Here is an 18,350-nt window from a genome sequence, read left to right on the forward strand (position 1 = left end):
GTTGTTGCTGTGGTTGTTGTTGTTGTTGTTGTGGTTGTTGTTGTTGCTGTGTTTGTTGTTGTTGTTGTTGTTGTTGTTGCTGTGTTTGTTGATGTTGTTGTTGTTGTTGTTGTTGCTGTGTTTGTTGTTGTTGTTGTTGTGTTTGTTGTTGTTGTTGTTGCTGTGTTTGTTGTTGTTGTTGTTGTTGTTGCTGTGTTTGTTGTTGTTGTTGTTGTTGCTGTGTTTGTTGTTGTTGTTGTTGCTGTGTTTGTTGTTGTTGTTGTTGCTGTGTTTGTTGTTGTTGTTGTTGTGTTTGTTGTTGTTGTTGTTGCTGTATTTGTTGTTGTTGTTGTTGTTGCTGTGTTTGTTGTTGTTGTTGTTGTTGTTGTTGTTGTTGCTGTGTTTGTTGTTGTTGTTGTTGTTGTTGTTGCTGTGGTTGTTGTTGTGTTTGTTGTTGTTGTTGCTGTGGCTGTGTTTGTTGTTGTTGTTGCTGTGGCTGTGTTTGTTGTTGTTGTTGCTGCTGTGGCTGTGTTTGTTGTTGTTGTTGCTGTGGCTGTGTTTGTTGTTGTTGTTGCTGTGGCTGTGTTTGTTGTTGTTGTTGTTGCTGTGGCTGTGTTTGTTGTTGTTGTTGCTGTGGCTGTGTTTGTTGTTGTTGTTGTTGTTGTTGTTGTTGTTGCTGCTGTGTTTGTTGTTGTTGTTGCTGTGGCTGTGTTTGTTGTTGTTGTTGTTGCTGTTGCTGTGTTTGTTGTTGTTGTTGTTGCTGTGGCTGTGTTTGTTGTTGTTGTTGTTGCTGTGGCTGTGTTTGTTGTTGTTGTTGTTGCTGTGGCTGTGTTTGTTGTTGTTGTTGTTGTTGCTGCTGTGGCTGTGTTTGTTGTTGTTGTTGCTGTGGCTGTGTTTGTTGTTGTTGTGGCAGTGTGATTACCTTCAGTGATGGGTGTCTCGTCCTCAGAGGACAGGTACTCGTCATAGGACAGGTAGAGGTGATCCACAGCAAAACAGGGCAGCAGGAAGGACACAAAGCCCTAAAGAAACAAAGACTGGGTCAGCTCGTCCTTGGGGACAGGGTCAACCCTCCTCATCAATACCTGATCACTGTGATCAGCAGTTATTGATCCTCACCTTCCTGAGCAGACAGACCATGGCTGTGCTGGGGGACACGGTCAGTCCCAGAGGCAGAGATAGAGACTCCTGGTACTGAAGACAGCAAGCGTAGAACCTGGACCAGAACTCCACCTGCAGCTGACGGTACTCCTCCTGAGAGAACTCGAACTCTGTCACACTGCTCTGCAGCTGGGGACAGACAGAAGGGACAGAGAGGACGGACAGGTGGACACAGAGCTCAGTGTTGACCACAGTCCAGCTGACAGTGTGGCCCAAGTGTGACTGCTCACTTATGGTCAGGTTACCTCGCTCTCCACGGCCACCGTCACCTCCTTCTTCAGGCTGTCCCAGGACCAATCACTGCTCCTCTCTGCTCCTCGCCGATAGATCTGAAACACAAAGCACACCTGTACACACCTGGGCGCATCTGGACACACTTCTAAATATCTGACTACAGCAGGTAGTGTCTCACCTGTAGAGCTCTGACTACAGCAGGTAGCGTCTCACCTGTAGAGCTCTGACTACAGCAGGTAGCTTCTCACCTGTAGAGCTCTGACTACAGAAGGTAGTTTCTCACCTGTAGAGCTCTGACTACAGCAGGTAGTGTCTCACCTGTAGAGCTCTGACTACAGCAGGTAGTGTCTCACCTGTAGAGCTCTGACTACAGCAGGTAGCTTCTCACCTGTAGAGCTCTGACTACAGCAGGTAGCTTCTCACCTGTAGAGCTCTGACTACAGAAGGTAGTTTCTCACCTGTAGAGCTCTGACTACAGCAGGTAGTGTCTTACCTGTAGAGCTCTGACTACAGCAGGTAGTGTCTCACCTGTAGAGCTCTGACTACAGCAGGTAGTGTCTCACCTGTAGAGCTTTGATGATGGCTGAAGCGGTAAAGTGCAGCGGAGAGAAGAGAACGTCCAGATATGTCTCCTGTTGATAAACAACACAAACTGTCAACACATTGCTGTTTCAGTGGTTGCTGTATGAATTTGTTTGTCCAGTTTGAGCTCTATTTTAATGTCGGATTAATCAGATTATCAGATTATTATCAATGAGTTAAGTGTCTGTTTAATTTTAAAGTTAAATAACCTCTCAGATGTCAGCAGCTGAAACTGCAGAACTTTTCTTTTTTGATTTTTCTAAAAATCTGAAGATCTATTAACAGATTATTTTCTTGAAGACTTTATTGATCAACTGTCCCTCCTGAGGTCAGAGGTCTCAGTCTTACTCTGGGGTCCTGGTCCACTCCGATGTGGACTTCGTCTTCAGGTGGAGGCTGAACAAACACCTGGTTCCACTGACCGGCCGTGTTACTGCAAACACACACCATTATTGATGAGTTCCATATTTATACGACATGTCCCTCAGAGACCGAAGTCCATAAAGTCTGCATTATCTGGATTAAATCAAATCTGTGAATTCTTTAAAAACATGGGGAGAAGTAAATAAGTGACTTTGCATGCATGGCCCAACAATAAGCAAGAAATCAGTTACAAAACAATTCCTGACAATAAACAAAAAAAAGGAAAGTGAAAAACAAGAAAATGAGCGAAAAAATTGTTGAAAACCGGAAAAAATGTTTTTCCTGTGACATAATTTAAAATGTTTAATTACGAAATATATAAACATCGTTTTTTGATATATTCTTTATTTAACAAATTTCTAATCCTGCCCTCCCCTTTTAAAAGAACTATTTTCAGCTCATTTTCTTGACATCTTTCACTAAGTTCTCATCATTTTCGGGACATGTTTTCTGGATAAATCAAACCAGTTTGTTCTACAGGGTTAAATACTTGTGAACTGCGTGTGAATGCAGCACTAGAGATGTGGCATCGTTGCAGGCTTAAGGGTTAATGTTTGGAGGCGTGTCATGTGATGACTTACTGTTCGAAGTTGATGTATTTGACCACGGCGGTGTTGGAGTCGTCCAGCCAGACGGCCCAAATGTCTGTGGAGGTCAGAGCGAAGTCCACCAGCGTCTCCTGTGGACACACAGACCGTCTATTCAGATCCAGTCTGAGACTGGGACACGCTCTGAATTACACCAGCTGATTGTCACACTGGTACCTGCTCTAACCAGCTGACGGTGAAATGTTTCACGTGTGACAAAACAAATGATCAGAGGATCAATACAGCCGATCCTGATCCATCAACAAATGCCTCGATCAGCCCCGATAATGATCAAGCTTCGTACCTGTGTGGTAAAGACAGAGGAGACCTGGTCCAGGCTGTAGTACTGCACTACAATAACTGACTGTAATAATCTGCTGCTATGACAAACTGTACTAATGTACTGTAGTAATACAGCACAGTAATGTAGTGTAGTAATATTTAGTAATATAGCACAGTAATGTAGTGTAGTAATGTGTTGTAATATAGCAAAGTAATGTAGTGTAGTAATATTTAGTAATATAGCAAAGTAATGTAGTGTAGTAATGTTTAGTAATATAGCAAAGTAATGTAGTGTAGTAATGTTTAGTAATATTGCACAGTAATGTAGTGTAGTAATGTGTTGTAATGTAGTGTAGTAATGTTTAGTAATATAGCACAATAATGTAGTGTAGTATTGTGTTGTAATATAGCAAAGTAATGTAGTGTAGTAATGTTTAGTAATACAGCACAGTAATGTAGTGCAGTAATGTGTAGTAATATTGCACAGTAATGTAGTGTAGTAATGTTTAGTAATATAGCAAAGTAATGTAGTGTAGTAATGTGTTGTAATATAGCAAAGTAATGGGTAGTAATGTTTAGTAATACAGCACAGTTATGTAGTGTAGTAATGTTTAGTAATACAGCACAGTAATGTAGTGCAGTAATGTGTAGTAATATTGCACAGTAATGTAGTGTAGTAATGTTTTGTAATGTAGCACAATAATGTAGTGTAGTAATATTTAGTAATATAGCACAGTAATGTAGTGTAGTAATGTGTTGTAATATAGCAAAGTAATGTAGTGTAGTAATATTTAGTAATATAGCAAAGTAATGTAGTGTAGTAATGTTTAGTAATATAGCAAAGTAATGTAGTGTAGTAATGTTTAGTAATATTGCACAGTAATGTAGTGTAGTAATGTGTTGTAATGTAGTGTAGTAATGTTTAGTAATACAACACAGTAATGTAGTGTAGTAATGTTTAGTAATATAGCACAATAATGTAGTGTAGTATTGTGTTGTAATATAGCAAAGTAATGTAGTGTAGTAATGTTTAGTAATACAGCACAGTAATGTACTGCAGTAATGTGTAGTAATATTGCACAGTAATGTAGTGTAGTAATGTTTAGTAATATAGCAAAGTAATGTAGTGTAGTAATGTGTTGTAATATAGCAAAGTAATGTAGTGTAGTAATGTTTAGTAATACAGCACAGTAATGTAGTGTAGTAATGTTTAGTAATACAGCACAGTAATGTAGTGCAGTAATGTGTAGTAATATTGCACAGTAATGTAGTGTAGTAATGTTTAGTAATATAGCACAGTAATGTAGTGTGGTAATGTGAAGTAATATAGCACAGTAATGTAGTGTAGTAATGTTGTGAAGTAACGTTGTGTAATAATGTAGTGTAATAATGTCATATAGCAATGTACTGTGGTAATGTTGTGCAGTAATGTACTGAAGTAATGTAGCGCAGTAATGTAGTGTAGTAATGTAGAATAGTAATGTAATGCATTAATGTAGTGTAGTAATGTAGCACTGTAATGTAGTAATGTAATGTAATGTACTAATATAGTGCAATAATGTAGAGCAGTAATGTAGTTATGAAGCACAGTAATGTAGTGTATTAATGTTTTGCAGTAATATAATGTATTAAAGTAGTAAATAATGTGGTGTAGTAATATTGTAGACCTGTGTGGTGAAGACAGAGGAGATGTGGTCCAGGCTGTAGCGGTTGTTGTCAGTGGCGACCAGCTGCAGGACGGTGAACTGTCCTCTGTGGGGGACGGCCAGGTGGACGCAGAGACAGAGGCCGGTGGTGGAGGAGAAGGCCAGCCTCAGACGGTGACCCTGACCCGACAGACGCTTCACACCTCTGCACGCTGGCATGTACTCCAACATGTCCGCCTCCAGCAGACACGCCTGATCCTGCGAGTCCACAACAAATTGAAAGCTTCATCTACACCCAGCAAACGTGTGTTCTCCACTGCAGGAGACACTATCTGTCCAGAACGCGCACGCATACTGCCTGAGAACTTCTGTGAAGAGAAACTTCATAACATTTATATTCAAGTACAAAGGTTTGATATTTACATTATGGTTGAAAATAGCCCTGTGAGAAATTCATAGTAAAGTTCATAACAAGTTCAGACATTTCATCCAAAAAGAACTCTGGTTAGCGCCCTCATAAAAACCAAACTTTTTTGAGCCTGCCTCTTAAAAGAATTGCAATCGAGAATCGTTTGGAACTGGAATGGAAATGAGAAACCGGAATCGTTCAAATTTAAACAATGCCCAACCCAAAGGATGCTACAAACTACAGAACTCAGGTGCAGGATACTACAGTACTACAGATCTGAGGTACAGGATACTACAGTACTACAGATCTGAGGTACAGGTTACTACAGTACTACAGATCTGAGGTACAGGATACTACAAACTACAGATCTGAGGTACAGGATACTACAGTACTACAGATCTGAGGTACAGGATACTACAAACTACAGATCTGAGGTACAGGATACTACAAACTACAGATCTGAGGTACAGGGTGCTACAAACTACAGATCTCAGGTGCAGGATACTACAGTACTACAGATCTGAGGTACAGGATACTACAAACTACAGATCTGAGGTACAGGATACTACAGTACTACAGATCTGAGGTACAGGATACTACAAACTACAGATCTGAGGTACAGGATACTACAAACTACAGATCTAAGGTACAGGATACTACAGTACTACAGATCTGAGGTACAGGATACTACAGTACTACAGATCTGAGGTACAGGATGCTACAAACTACAGATCTGAGGTACAGGATGCTACAAACTACAGATCTGACGGACAGGATACTACAAACTACAGATCTGAGGTACAGGATACTACAAACTACAGATCTGAGGTACAGGATACTACAGTACTACAGATCTGAGGTACAGGATACTACAGTACTACAGATCTGAGGTACAGGATACTACAAACTACAGATCTGAGGTACAGGATACTACAAACTACAGATCTAAGGTACAGGATACTACAGTACTACAGATCTGAGGTACAGGATACTACAGTACTACAGATCTGAGGTACAGGATGCTACAAACTACAGATCTGACAGACAGGATACTACAAACTACAGATCTGACGGACAGGATACTACAGTACTACAGATCTGAGGTACAGGATACTACAAACTACAGATCTGAGGTACAGGATACTACAGTACTACAGATCTGAGGTACAGGGTACTACAAACTACAGATCTGAGGTACAGGATACTACAAACTACAGATCTGAGGTACAGGATGCTACAAACTACAGCTCTCAGGTGCAGGATACTACAGTACTACAGATCTGAGGTACAGGATACTACAAACTACAGATCTGAGGTACAGGATACTACAGTACTACAGATCTGAGGTACAGGATACTACAAACTACAGATCTGAGGTACAGGATACTACAAACTACAGATCTGAGGTACAGGATACTACAAACTACAGACCTGAGGTACAGGATACTACAGTACTACAGATCTGAGGTACAGGATACTACAAACTACAGATCTGAGGTATAGGATACTACAGTACTACAGATCTGAGGTACAGGATACTACAAACTACAGATCTGAGGTGCAGGATACTACAAACTACAGATCTGAGGTACAGGATACTACAAACTACAGATCAGAGGTACAGGATACTACAGTACTACAGATCTGAGGTACAGGATACTACAGTACTACAGATCTGAGGTACAGGATACTACAAACTACAGATCTGAGGTGCAGGATACTAGAGTACTACAGATCTGAGGTACAGGATACTACAAACTACAGATCTGAGGTGCAGGATACTACAGTACTACAGCTCTGAGGTACAGGATACTACAAACTACAGATCTGAGGTACAGGATACTACAAACTACAGATCTGAGGTACAGGATACTACAAACTACAGATCTGAGGTGCAGGATACTACAAACTACAGATCTGAGGTGCAGGATACTACAGTACTACAGCTCTGAGGTACAGGATACTACAAACTACAGATCTGAGGTACAGGATACTACAAACTACAAATCTGAGGCATAAGTACTTTACATGACATTTTATTTTTATGCCACTTCATACTTCTACTGCTCTATGTTTCAAGGTGAAATATTTATCTTTCAACTTCATTTATCTGAACGTTTTAGTTACTTTGCAAAGTTAGATTTTCACATCAAAAAACGCACAAGAGTTTATGAAATATGATGTTTTGTTATAAATCATATTACCATACAGTTTATACAAGTGCTGCTAAAATTTAAAAAATGGTTGATTAATCAATAAGGGGATTGTCAAAAATTGAATTATTTTGATAAACATTTAGATCCTTTTCCATATTGACTGAAATCATTTTGAGGTTTTGGTGTGTATTTCCATATTTTTTAATCATTTTGAGATTTTGGGGTTTTTTTTATAATTTTTAGGTTTGGGGTGTTTTTCTGTATTTTTGAATGTTCTTGAGGTCTTTGTGGTGTTTTTCTATGCTTTTAAATAATTTAAGGTCTTTGTGGTGTTTTTCTATATTTTTAAATAATTTGAGGTCTTTGTGGTGTTTTTCTATATTTTTAAATAATTTGAGGTCTTTGTGGTGTTTTTCTATATTTTTAAATAATTTGAGGTCTTTGTGGTGTTTTTCTATATTTTTAAATAATTTGAGGTCTTTGTGGTGCTTTTCTATATTTTTAAATAATTCGAGGTCTTTGTGGTGTTTTTCTGTATTTTTTAATAATTCTTAGGTTTTGCGGTGTTTTTCTATATTTTTTTATATAATTTTGCAGTGTTTGGGGTGGTTTTTATCATATTTTTAAATGATTTTGGGGTGTTTTTCCTTTTTTTCTTCAGATCTCACCCTGAAGGACCACATGCGCAGTCTGTGGTCGTGACACAGAGCAAAGATGAAGGAGTCCTCCTCCAGCTCTCGGACAGCCAGACTGAGGACCAGGTCTGCCGGACTCTGGTCCCCCCGGATCGCCGACGGCATCCAGCCCGACAACCGCTGCATCACGGAGCTCCGCCTCAGCTCCACCACCGACACACTGCCTGCAGCAGGGACACAGACAGAGACGCAAAGACATAGAGACGCACAATACAGGCTCGGTTATTGTCAACATCTGATGGGGACATTGTGTCTGTCCGCTGTCTTCATGTTTTCTGTATTTTTTCTCCTCACAGTTCACTGATGAAGCTAAACCACCGTGGACTTAACGGACATGTCTGCAGTCACATCTGCACCACATCATTTCACCTGTCCAAAGAGACACGGCTATCTGAGCCGCCATCGCCAATGAGTACACAGAGTATGGACCTGTCTGTGTGGACAGTGTGGACCTGTCTGTGTGGACAGTGTGGGCGTGTTTGTATTTCCTTACCAGGTGAGTCATGCGGCGGCAGGGACAGCACAGTGATGCCTCCTGCAGGTGAGGACAGAGCGAAGTGAGCGTGTCCGGACTGACTGATCCAGGACGTGGACATGCTGGGACTCCCCGTCGGTCCCACAGAGCTGGGGATGATGGCACTGTGAGAGGCGTCCTCAAGACTCAGCTTCCCCACATCAGTGAAGACAGACTGCATGTGGACCTCCGTCACCAGCTCCTGGACACACACACACACACACACACACACACACACACACATCTTTAAAGGAAACATTTTGGCAGTTTTTTTTCTATAAAATCTTGGTACTCAGCTGTGGTACGTGATGTCATGTGATACTCACACTGCGGTACGTGCGTGGCATCATGTGATAATTACGCTGCGGTACGTGCGTGATGTCATGTGATTCTCACGCTGCTGTACGTGCATGCCGTCATGTGATACTCACGCTGCGGTACGTGCGTGATGTCATGTGATAGTCACGCTGCGGTACGTGCATGGCGTCATGTGATACTCACGCTGCGGTACGTGCGTGATGTCATGTGATAGTCACGCTGCGGTACGTGTATGATGTCATGTGATAGTCACGCTGCGGTACGTGTGTGATGTCATGTGATACACTGCCGTACGTGCGTGGCGTCATGTGATACTCACGCTGCGGTACATGCGTGTTGGGTGGGGCAGCAGCAGCCTGTGGACGCTCTGATTGGAGCAGATGAGGACGATGACATTGTTGAGCGTCTCGTGGATGGTAACTCCTCCCGGCAGGACGCTGCAGTGGGACAGCTTCAGTCTCACTGCATTATTCAGCAGGTTGGTGTCCAGAGACTGTTCAACCAGCTGCACCGTGTCCCCCGATGCACACCTTAGACAGAGACACAGAGAGAGAGACAGACAAAGACACAGGACATTGACATGAGCTCTGATATTGACTCCAGATTGATTTGATTTAAAATGATTTCTGAAGTTCAGCAGAGTTCAGCCATCTGTTCCTCAGCTGTTCACACGGCGTGTGAGCGTCAGCATGAAACAAAGAATTAAAAGGGGCTGATAATTGTGAAAAATGTGATTGTGAAACAGTGGGACAGTGTGAAAGTTACTGACCAGTGGATGAATCTGTTACTGACGACCGACTGCAGCTTCCCACTCTCTTCATAATGGAATGCTCCCCCGCTGTCCGGAAACTTCACACCTCCAGGAAGAGCGTTCACACCTGCACACAGGTAACACACACACTGTCACACACCTCCAGGAGGAGCGTTCACACCTGCACACAGGTAAGACACACACTGTCACACACCTCCAGGAAGAGCGTTCACACATGCACACAGGTAAGACACACACTGTCACACACCTCCAGGAAGAGCGTTCACACCTGCACACAGGTGCTGTAAACTGCTTCTCACTGTTTGTTGATGTTATTATTTTATTCCTGTTTGACCTGCTCTGCATGTTGTTTTGTTTTGTTTTCATGTCTTCACTCAGCCCTCACGTGTCCCCGTCTGTCCGCTCAAAGTCACCGGCTGCTGCTCTGCAATCACACCGACAAAACACCCGCCCCCGGTCCCGCTAATGACACCGGGTGCCGGAGTGCTTAGCATGTTGTCAGCCTGTAGTTAGCATGTAGTTAGCATGTTGTCAGCCTGTAGGTTTCATGTTGTCAGCCTGTAGGTTTCATGTTGTCAGCCTGTAGGTAGCATGTTGTCAGCCTGTAGGTTTCATGTTGTCAGCCTGTAGGTAGCCCGAAGTTAGCATTTTGTGAGCCTGAAGTTAGCATGTTGTCAGCCTGTAGGTAGCCCGAAGTTAGCATTTTGTGAGCCTGAAGTTAGCATGTTGTCAGCCTGAAGTTAGCATGTTGTCAGCCTGAAGTTAGCATGTTGGTAGCCTGTAGTTAGCCTGAAGTTAGCATTTTGTGAGCCTGAATTTAGCATGTTGTCAGCCTGTAGGTAGCCTGTAGTTAGCCTGAAGTTAGCATGTTGTCAGCCTGAAGTTTGCATGTTGGTAAACCTGTGGTTAGCATGTTGTTAGCCTTAGTTAGCGCGTCCCGCCGGGCGGACACACAGCATGTAACATGTGTGTGACATGTGTAACATGTGTGTTGTATGTTGTGCGGTGTGTGGCGGAGCGGGTTCGTTACCGAGGTTAACGGAGAGCTCTCTGAAGCGCGGCAGAGTCTCGCGCTCGAAGCCGCAGATCTCCACGAAGCTCCGCTCCAGCGCCGCCGCCATCTTTCCTGGTCCTTCCCCGCGTGCAGAAGTGACGTCACAGGACCAGAGAGAGGCCGCGCGTTGCCGTTCAAACATTTAAAGAGACAGGAGCCCGCGAGGTGGGGCGGGAAAACGTGTTTCAATTTATAAAACAAACAAACAAACAAACAACAACAAATCATCAAAGAGACCGCGAGGAGGGCGGGAGGACGTGTTTATATTTATAATATGGTAAAAAAAAATTTAAAAAAAAAACAGGCAGGAAAATGCATAAAAAAGAAGTTTATGTGTATGTTTATGTATGATGTGTGTTATTCACATAGGTAATATAATATAACTAATATAGTATATAGTAGTATATATAGTATAGTATATAATATAGTATAACTAGTTTTTAATGTATATCTCGTATTAATTCAAACTGTTTATGTATAACTAGTTTTTAATGTATAATTGTGCTTCATGTTTTTCATGGTTTTTCATGAAAAAGCACTTTTTACTTTCAGTTGTGTTAATGTGTGAGATGTTTCCAACGCACACATTTGATTCCAAACTTTCTGGAGCTGAAACTGATTTTTAGTGAAAGAGAAACTTCCTGTTTCCATCAGCGTGCTGATAGAAAACTTCAACACAGATATTTTTTGTATGAATTATTCAGCTCATTTCAGAAACAGGCAGCGCCGCTGCTTTCAGACTTCATGTTGAGACTCAGTTTAGAAACGCAACAGTTTTTAGTTTTTATTAAAAATATTTGACACTGTGTGTGTGTGTTTCCAGAAAGTGGTATGTATACACAGCGTGAACAGAGGCCTGAAGGAGGCAGCGTGTGTGTGTGTGTGTGTGTGTGTGGGCGGCTCTTTGTCTGTACTTTCTAAGAGAAATGCCGAATGTGGAGTGTCTCTTTCATGCCGGCCTGCTGGCTCAGAACGTTTGCACAAAAGGATCAGCTGCTCAGGTGCTATAAAGAGCAACAGCTGCTGCAGGTAGCACACAGCCACCACCTACAGCTGCACAGCAACATCAGCAACCGCAGAGGCAACATGACTTCCAGCAGAATGAACATGGGAAGGGTGAGAGCAACACTACCAGAAACTGGCAACTTTCTCTACAGCCTGTCTCTTTAAGTGTCTCTCTGGCCACCGTTTGACTTCTTCACTTTACTGACTCACACGCCGTCAGAGTTAACCCCTTGAAGCCCGAGCATGTTGGCCCGATTTCTTTCAAAAACATCAGAAGAAGGCAATAAACAACTTAACAAGACATGACCCAAAACTTAGGGCAGGGCGGTAAGTTTCTAGAAAGGTGCAGACAACGCCACCTGGGGTATTTCGCCCCAGGAACTAGTTTTAGTGGGTTTGATACAGTTAACACCCGGTAAAAGGTCACACAGGTCCGATTACACAAAGAATGGCTAGAGACGTGATTCCAAAGTGTAACAGGTTTTATTGTAACAACAATTAAAATGGTCCTTACTACTACTAAAAAAAAACAGATTCACACAGTCTGTTTTTTTTTTTTTTAATCTTTCTGGGCTAACTCAAAAAAAAGAAAGAATAACTATATACAACTTTAGGAACTAGGGCTTGGGCTTACCAGGGCAGCCAGCAGGGAAAAGGCTTTATGTAAAACACCACATGAAAAAAATCAGGGACACCCAGAGTGCACTTCACTGCAAATGAATACCACCACCAAGGGATCTGGCTGCCACGCGCTGGGGGGGCCCACAGCTCCTGTTCAACACAAAAAAAACACAAAGCAATTACAAGCCCAGCAATAGAAATTAGCAAAAATTAATCTAATCAAATATTCAAAGAAAATTAACCAAACATAATAAAATGCAAAATACCAAATGAAATGAACCAAGGTCAAATGCAAAATAACACTAAAGAGATTATGTTGACAAAACAAAACGGTGGACAATACACAAACAATAAAACAGGCGATGGCCAAATAATTTCAGGCCTACTGCGCACAACGACCAGCTAGGCCGGAATCGGCAGCCTAACAGGCCACGCCACCGTGTGGATTTGATGGCATAAACCACGCTGATCAAAACAGCGGATTAAAATAAGGACACAAGCACAGATAAAACAAATTGTGTTAACAATAACAAGAACCAGTGAAACAAAACAGCAGCTCTGTTAGGAGTGGCGGCCGGCGTTAGCAAGGCCGCACACCGAGGCTCTGAGCCGAACGATGAGTTGGCGTGGGAAACTGGGAGCTGAGATGCTGATGGCTCTACAGCTGCAAGGAGAGCTAGGATTAAAGAGAAATGCAGCCATTACTAGAACGCAGCTCAGCAAAACAACCGCAGCAGCAACAGAAGAAAGGCCTACCTCGCAGATGAGAAAAAAAACACCGCAATGAGCCGATCGCAGAGTGTGAGTGTGAGCACTCTCATCCGCCGTCAGTCAGACAATGCACCCGCTGCAGACACACAACACTAATAAATACTCCGTGAGCACCAGTGATCGGATGGGCAAAAGGGGGGCAGCGCTTACCATTGAAGCAGTTTCGGAGTACCAGGTTCCAGCCAACGCCAAAACAGACCCGTATCCCACGCTTCAGCCTCACGCCAGCTGAGCCACACCACTGGCTTTCAGGAGGTGAATGTGGGACAGGTATGCGCCAGCACATACATACTCCAAGCGCCGCCTTCCAATCAAGGCAGCAGCGGGAGAGAGAGAGAGAGAGAGAGAAGGAGCGAGAGGACAGAGCAGAGCGCCGCCCTCATCCTTCTACATTCGCAAGAAATTAGGAAAAAGTATGAGAGAACTGCCAGGAAATTAGAAAAACTAAATAAATACACACATACATACACACATAAATACATACATACACACATACATAGATACATACACACATACATACATATATACATACATACACACATACATAGATACATACAAACAAAAAAGAAAAGAAAGGAAATTTTAAAAATACCACAAGAGTGACCTGGAAAAAGTGCTTAAAGATTATGAAACACAGGATAAGACGTGGATTTCCTTTGTGCAAGCATTTACAAGGGAGTGTTGTCTTGATGGCGTCTTGATGATGACGGGGGACACAAGGGAGCCGTGGATGGGTTGGGACACATCATCAATAGTGTACTTTTGGTTCTTCGGGTGTTTCGGCCATTCACCCTCCCAAAAGGCAGCCAGCTACAAGGTGATCAAACCTGAGTTTGCGTCCCATACCCACTTGTTCATGAGAGCTGCCTTGTTGTTGAGAGTGGCAGACATCTAATGGGACTATGCATGGCAGGGGCGTCCTACTTCCCGAGTCAAGCCTAAGCTGACTGCATACCTCCTTGTCTTCTACTTTGGAGCCCAGCAGGGATCTCTCCTCTTGATCCAAAGCCACTGGCTGCTTTTTTCGGCTGCCTCCGATGCAGCTTTTATGGCTGACCTCTGGCCTCTGGTTCCCAGCTATACAAGCAGTGTGATGGCAGAGTTTGCCACAAAACCTCAGCACCCCACTTCCACTGGGCAGACTTCAGTGTCCTAGCCATGATGCCATGCTGCGGTAGCTAACTCTGCATAGTTTGGCAGCTGTGGCTCAGAGGTAAAGTGGTTGTCCTCAGATCAGCGGTTCGATCCCAACTCCTCCGGAGTGTCGAACATGTCGAAGTATTCTTGGGCAAGATACTGGACCCTGATTTGCTCCTGATGCCGTGTCATCGGAGTGTGCATGCATATGAATGGTTACTACCTAGTAGGTGGCACCTTGTATGGTAGCCTCTGCCACTACTGTGTCAATGTCTGTGTGAATCGGTGAATGTGACATGTCCTGTGAAAGCGCCATGAATAGTTGAAAAGACTGGAAAAGTGCGATACAAGTACAGTCCATTTACCATTTACCATAGCGTAGCTGTTTCCGCTCATCCGCCTCGTCCACTGATTCCTCCCAGGGTACCGTGAGCTCAATTATGGGCACTTTCTTGAGAGAAGGAGAACAGAGTACCAGGTCAGGGCTTAGGGTGGTGGTAGCAATCTCTGGAGGAAACACAAGCTGCTGGCCAATGTCAACCTGCATCATCCAGTTGTGGGCTAACTGCAGCTGGCCTCGCTCAGATGATGAGGCGCAGCCCCTGGTTACCTCAGCCACCTCAGGGACAAAGGCAATTGTTCGTAGAGGGTTGGATGCTGGTGGTGGCAGGGAGTCTGTGGCAGCTTGTTTGTTCTCCAGGGTAGACACATGACTCTTTAGGACTTGGTTGTGACACCACATGTAACATCCTTGTGCAAGACTGGTTTTACCCCCTGTGAGAATGTGCCTGAGGGAGGCCAGCATGGAACAGAGGGCACGCCCAGGATCTTCATCGTACCTCTGGTGAAGATTAAGTGGTGTTGGAAGAATGTTGTAAGTAGCTCTGATGGTAAAGCTCAGAAGCCTCGCCTCCATAGCCCATAAGTTCTTTCAGCTTATGTCCCTCTTCTCCACACTGTCCCAGCATGTCCACTGTCCCTGTTTGCCAAGGAAGACTGCCTTGGCCCCCCTCTTAGCCTTCTCCTGATGGCATACTTCCTTGACCACCATCTTCCTTCACTCCAGCGATATGGCCTTACTCCAAGCTGGGCGGGTGGTTGTTAACCCGAGGCCTCCTCTTCTTTGCTGAGCATGTCCCACAATGTCAGCATTTCTGAGGGCTGCTGTAGCCTCCTGTGCTGCTTTGTCTGGTCTCCATTTTTAGCCCAGTTGCTAATGTTGGCACGTTGTTGCTCACCATTAAATCTCTGGATTGATTCAGAGCATCGTGGAACTCGAAGCCATTTTTTGATGTGACACACTCTTTCCAGCTTCTCCACTGTTAAGATTTGGACCTCATAGACTGTGAGTGGCCACAACACCTGGGGTAGGAGTCCAAACTGCAGGCACCAGGTCTTTAACTTCCCAGGTAGCTGGGGTTTTTCGATGGACTGTAGGCCACTGCTGATGCAGTTGCTGCACCTGGTCTTTGTCCTTCAGGCTTGCATCATACTACCGTCCTAGGCTTTTGACAGGCTGCTCGGATACTTGGCATTGGATCATCTCCAATGAAGAATTTCAGGTCAGAGGACACTCCCTTTACAATTGAGACGCTATGTGACTCAGATGGTTTAATCTTCATATGGGCCAACTGATATTCTCCTCCAGTTTTCTGAGCTGCCTCCGGGTGCATGGAATGGTGGTCGTCAGAGTTGTAATATTGTCTATGTGAGCTCTGAGTGGAGGGAGGCGTAGACCAGAGTCATGTCGCTGTCCGCCTAAAACCCATTTTGAGACTCGGATGATGACCTCCATTGCCATTGTGAATGCCAGAGGTGGGATTGTGAATCCCGCCATGATGCCAACTTTCAGACACTGCCAAGATGTGATAAACTACAAGGTGGTTTTCTGATGTTTTTGAAAGAAATCACACTTGCGTGTTCAAAGGTTGAAGGATTACAAATTGCTGAAAGCAGCATGCAAACATTGATGTCACTCAAGTACACTCGAGTAACAGGGACAGAGCAACAGAGACAGAGTGACAGGGACAGAGCAACAGAGACAGAGTGACAGAGACAGAGCAATGGGGTAATAGGAACAGAGACAGTGCAACGGGGTAAGAGCAAAAGAGACAGAGCAACAGGGACAGAGCCACAGAGACAGAGCGACGGGGACAGAATGACTGGATGAATTTTGGATGAATTTATGAGGTTTTCATGCAGATGAAGGGGTTAATTTTGAGGACGTCTGTCTGTCTTTGTCACAGGTGGTCTTCTACGAGGACAGGAACTTCCAGGGCCGTTCCTACGAGTGCAGCAGCGACTGCGCTGACATGTCGTCCCACCTGAGCAGGTGTCAGTCCTGCAGGGTGGAGCACGGCTGCTTCGTGGTCTATGATCGCACCAACTTCATGGGCAACCAGTACTTCCTGCGTCGTGGCGAGTACTCCGACTACCAGAGCATGATGGGAATGAGCGACTGCATCCGCTCCTGCCGCATGATCCCCATGGTAACTGCCCACATCTGACCCACTGGGCCTGTGTTCTTCATGAGTGTCTATCAATTGTTGGTAACCACAGCAACAGTGAGGAGATAACTGATTGGAAGTGTGTTTCAGCACCGTGGCTCCTACAGGATGAAGATCTATGAGCGCGAGAACTTCAATGGCCAGATGCACGAGCTGACGGACGACTGCAACAACGTGATGGACCGCTACCGCATGTCCCCCTGCATGTCCTGCCAGGTGCTGGATGGACACTGGCTGATGTATGAGCAGCCTGACTACAGAGGACGCATGATATACCTGAGGCCTGGCGAGTACCGCAGCTTCGTCAACATGGGTGTCAGCAACATGCGCTGCATGAGGCGCATCATGGACGCCTACTATTAGACTGTGTCAATAAAGTTGTGTTTGAACAGTGTCTGCCGGGCATGTCTGTCAGTGATGTCACAGGTCACTCGTCAATACATCTACTGATCAGCTGACAGAGCAGAGGGCAGGAAATGGGACTGCACCACATGTATTAACCCTTCAGTGTCTCTGATTGGTGCTGCACTCAGATTCCTTTCAGATTTAACCACCTCAGACCCAAAAAATATTAAAAAAAAAAAAAAAAAACAGGAAAAAGACACTGAGCAACAAAAGAGAAAATTACCCAAAAATTATCAAGAAATTATTAAAAAAAATACAAGAAAAGCACCTGAAGAGGAGTAAACAAAAAAATGAATCTGGACTTTAAATATGTAATTGATAGTTAGATTTGATTCTTCTGCTCTAAATCAACTTGTTTCTTGCAGTTTGTGGAACTTTTTTTTTGAAGCAGTTTTTTTCTGAGTTCACAGATGTGTGAAAAGTGATGTGGCTCCAGCTTTCAAAGAGTTAAAAAAAAAAACATTTTAATTTCTTTTCCAAACAGAGAAAACATCACAAGCAGCTCGACCAGAAACGTTGAACAAAATGAAAAAAACAAAAACAAAAGTGGTCTCCTGTTTTTTTCAACACTTTGTTGATCTGGATTGTTTTTCTAAATAATAAATTTGAACAAAATGACTCAAATCAAATCATAACCTAAATATCGTATTATCAGATTTTCATAGAGGAAAAACACATTTATCAGTTTATACTTAAAGTCAAAAGAAGATCTGGACGTGGTCTCTAGACCAGCTGTCCGAGCACTGAAGTCTTCATTCTGAAGACACGCATCCCTGTTGGCACATTTAATGTGTGGACACCTGATGCTGCTGCACTCAGAAACACCTGAGTGATGTCACAGGTGGAGAGGGGCGGAGCTTTAGCAGCAGAGTGTCCAGCAGAGTTCAGAAGAGTCCAGCATCTGACATCACCACCATATCCTTCTCTGACCGAGACATCCACCTCTAAACAGTCACAAACCTGGGAGTTAAAATCGACTCACATCTAACCTTTGAAGCACACGTCAACGGTCTCTGTAAAACCTCATTCTACTACCCCAGAATCACAGCCAAACTCCGCCTCTGTCTCACTCTCCCTGAAGCCTTTGTCTTC

General features: G+C 43.7%; 2 protein-coding genes and 1 long non-coding RNA gene across 5 annotated transcripts in view; 1 reads left to right on the forward strand and 2 right to left on the reverse strand.

The window, feature by feature from the left end:
• The window catches only part of nup160 (nucleoporin 160), a 28,973-nt gene extending 18,037 nt beyond the window's left edge, over nucleotides 1-10,936 (reverse strand). For both annotated transcript variants that reach the window (XM_088079468.1, XM_088079469.1), the window contains exons 1-12: nucleotides 10,789-10,936; nucleotides 9,756-9,864; nucleotides 9,306-9,516; nucleotides 8,648-8,870; nucleotides 8,128-8,318; nucleotides 4,916-5,152; nucleotides 2,961-3,058; nucleotides 2,305-2,389; nucleotides 1,938-2,006; nucleotides 1,386-1,469; nucleotides 1,099-1,269; nucleotides 902-1,001 (exon numbers count right to left, since the gene is read on the reverse strand). In XM_088079468.1, the coding sequence (XP_087935594.1) occupies nucleotides 902-1,001; nucleotides 1,099-1,269; nucleotides 1,386-1,469; nucleotides 1,938-2,006; nucleotides 2,305-2,389; nucleotides 2,961-3,058; nucleotides 4,916-5,152; nucleotides 8,128-8,318; nucleotides 8,648-8,870; nucleotides 9,306-9,516; nucleotides 9,756-9,864; nucleotides 10,789-10,879 (1,669 nt within the window). In that variant the 5' untranslated portion in view covers nucleotides 10,880-10,936. The remainder of the gene's footprint in view (nucleotides 1-901; nucleotides 1,002-1,098; nucleotides 1,270-1,385; nucleotides 1,470-1,937; nucleotides 2,007-2,304; nucleotides 2,390-2,960; nucleotides 3,059-4,915; nucleotides 5,153-8,127; nucleotides 8,319-8,647; nucleotides 8,871-9,305; nucleotides 9,517-9,755; nucleotides 9,865-10,788) is intronic.
• Nucleotides 10,937-10,990: 54 nt separating this feature from the next.
• LOC148189055 (gamma-crystallin M2-like) lies at nucleotides 10,991-17,247 on the forward strand. Of its 2 annotated transcripts, none has more exons than XM_088079471.1 (3): nucleotides 10,991-11,089; nucleotides 16,593-16,835; nucleotides 16,944-17,247. In XM_088079471.1, exons 1-3 carry the CDS (start codon nucleotides 11,087-11,089, stop codon nucleotides 17,214-17,216), a joined length of 519 nt encoding a protein of 172 aa, XP_087935597.1. In that variant the 5' UTR covers nucleotides 10,991-11,086; the 3' UTR covers nucleotides 17,217-17,247. The 2 variants fall into 2 exon arrangements, with proteins under 2 accessions (XP_087935597.1, XP_087935596.1); XM_088079470.1 differs by lacking the exon at nucleotides 10,991-11,089 and adding an exon at nucleotides 11,720-11,928.
• LOC148189056 (uncharacterized) lies at nucleotides 12,108-14,442 on the reverse strand. Its single transcript, XR_015776873.1, has 3 exons — nucleotides 13,360-14,442; nucleotides 13,195-13,285; nucleotides 12,108-13,114 (listed from the first exon to the last, which is right to left on the reverse strand). It is a non-coding gene; the product is annotated as an uncharacterized LOC148189056 (long non-coding RNA).
• Nucleotides 17,248-18,350: the final 1,103 nt, after the last annotated feature.

This window comes from Plectropomus leopardus, chromosome 7 (genome assembly GCF_026936395.1).
Source record: "Plectropomus leopardus strain MGB_pleo_1.0 chromosome 7, ASM2693639v1, whole genome shotgun sequence".
In the NCBI taxonomy this organism is placed as follows: domain Eukaryota; kingdom Metazoa; phylum Chordata; class Actinopteri; order Perciformes; family Serranidae; genus Plectropomus; species Plectropomus leopardus.

Excerpts from the sequence above, each read along its gene's own strand:
- LOC148189055 (XM_088079470.1), top strand. The coding sequence starts at position 11,746 with ATGTGGAGTGTCTCTTTCATGCCGGCCTGCTGGCTCAGAACGTTTGCA. Across the intron at positions 11,929-16,592 it reads GCAGAATGAACATGGGAAGG|GTGGTCTTCTACGAGGACAG; the intron begins GTGAGAGCAACA and ends TCTTTGTCACAG. Across the intron at positions 16,836-16,943 it reads CCTGCCGCATGATCCCCATG|CACCGTGGCTCCTACAGGAT; the intron begins GTAACTGCCCAC and ends AGTGTGTTTCAG.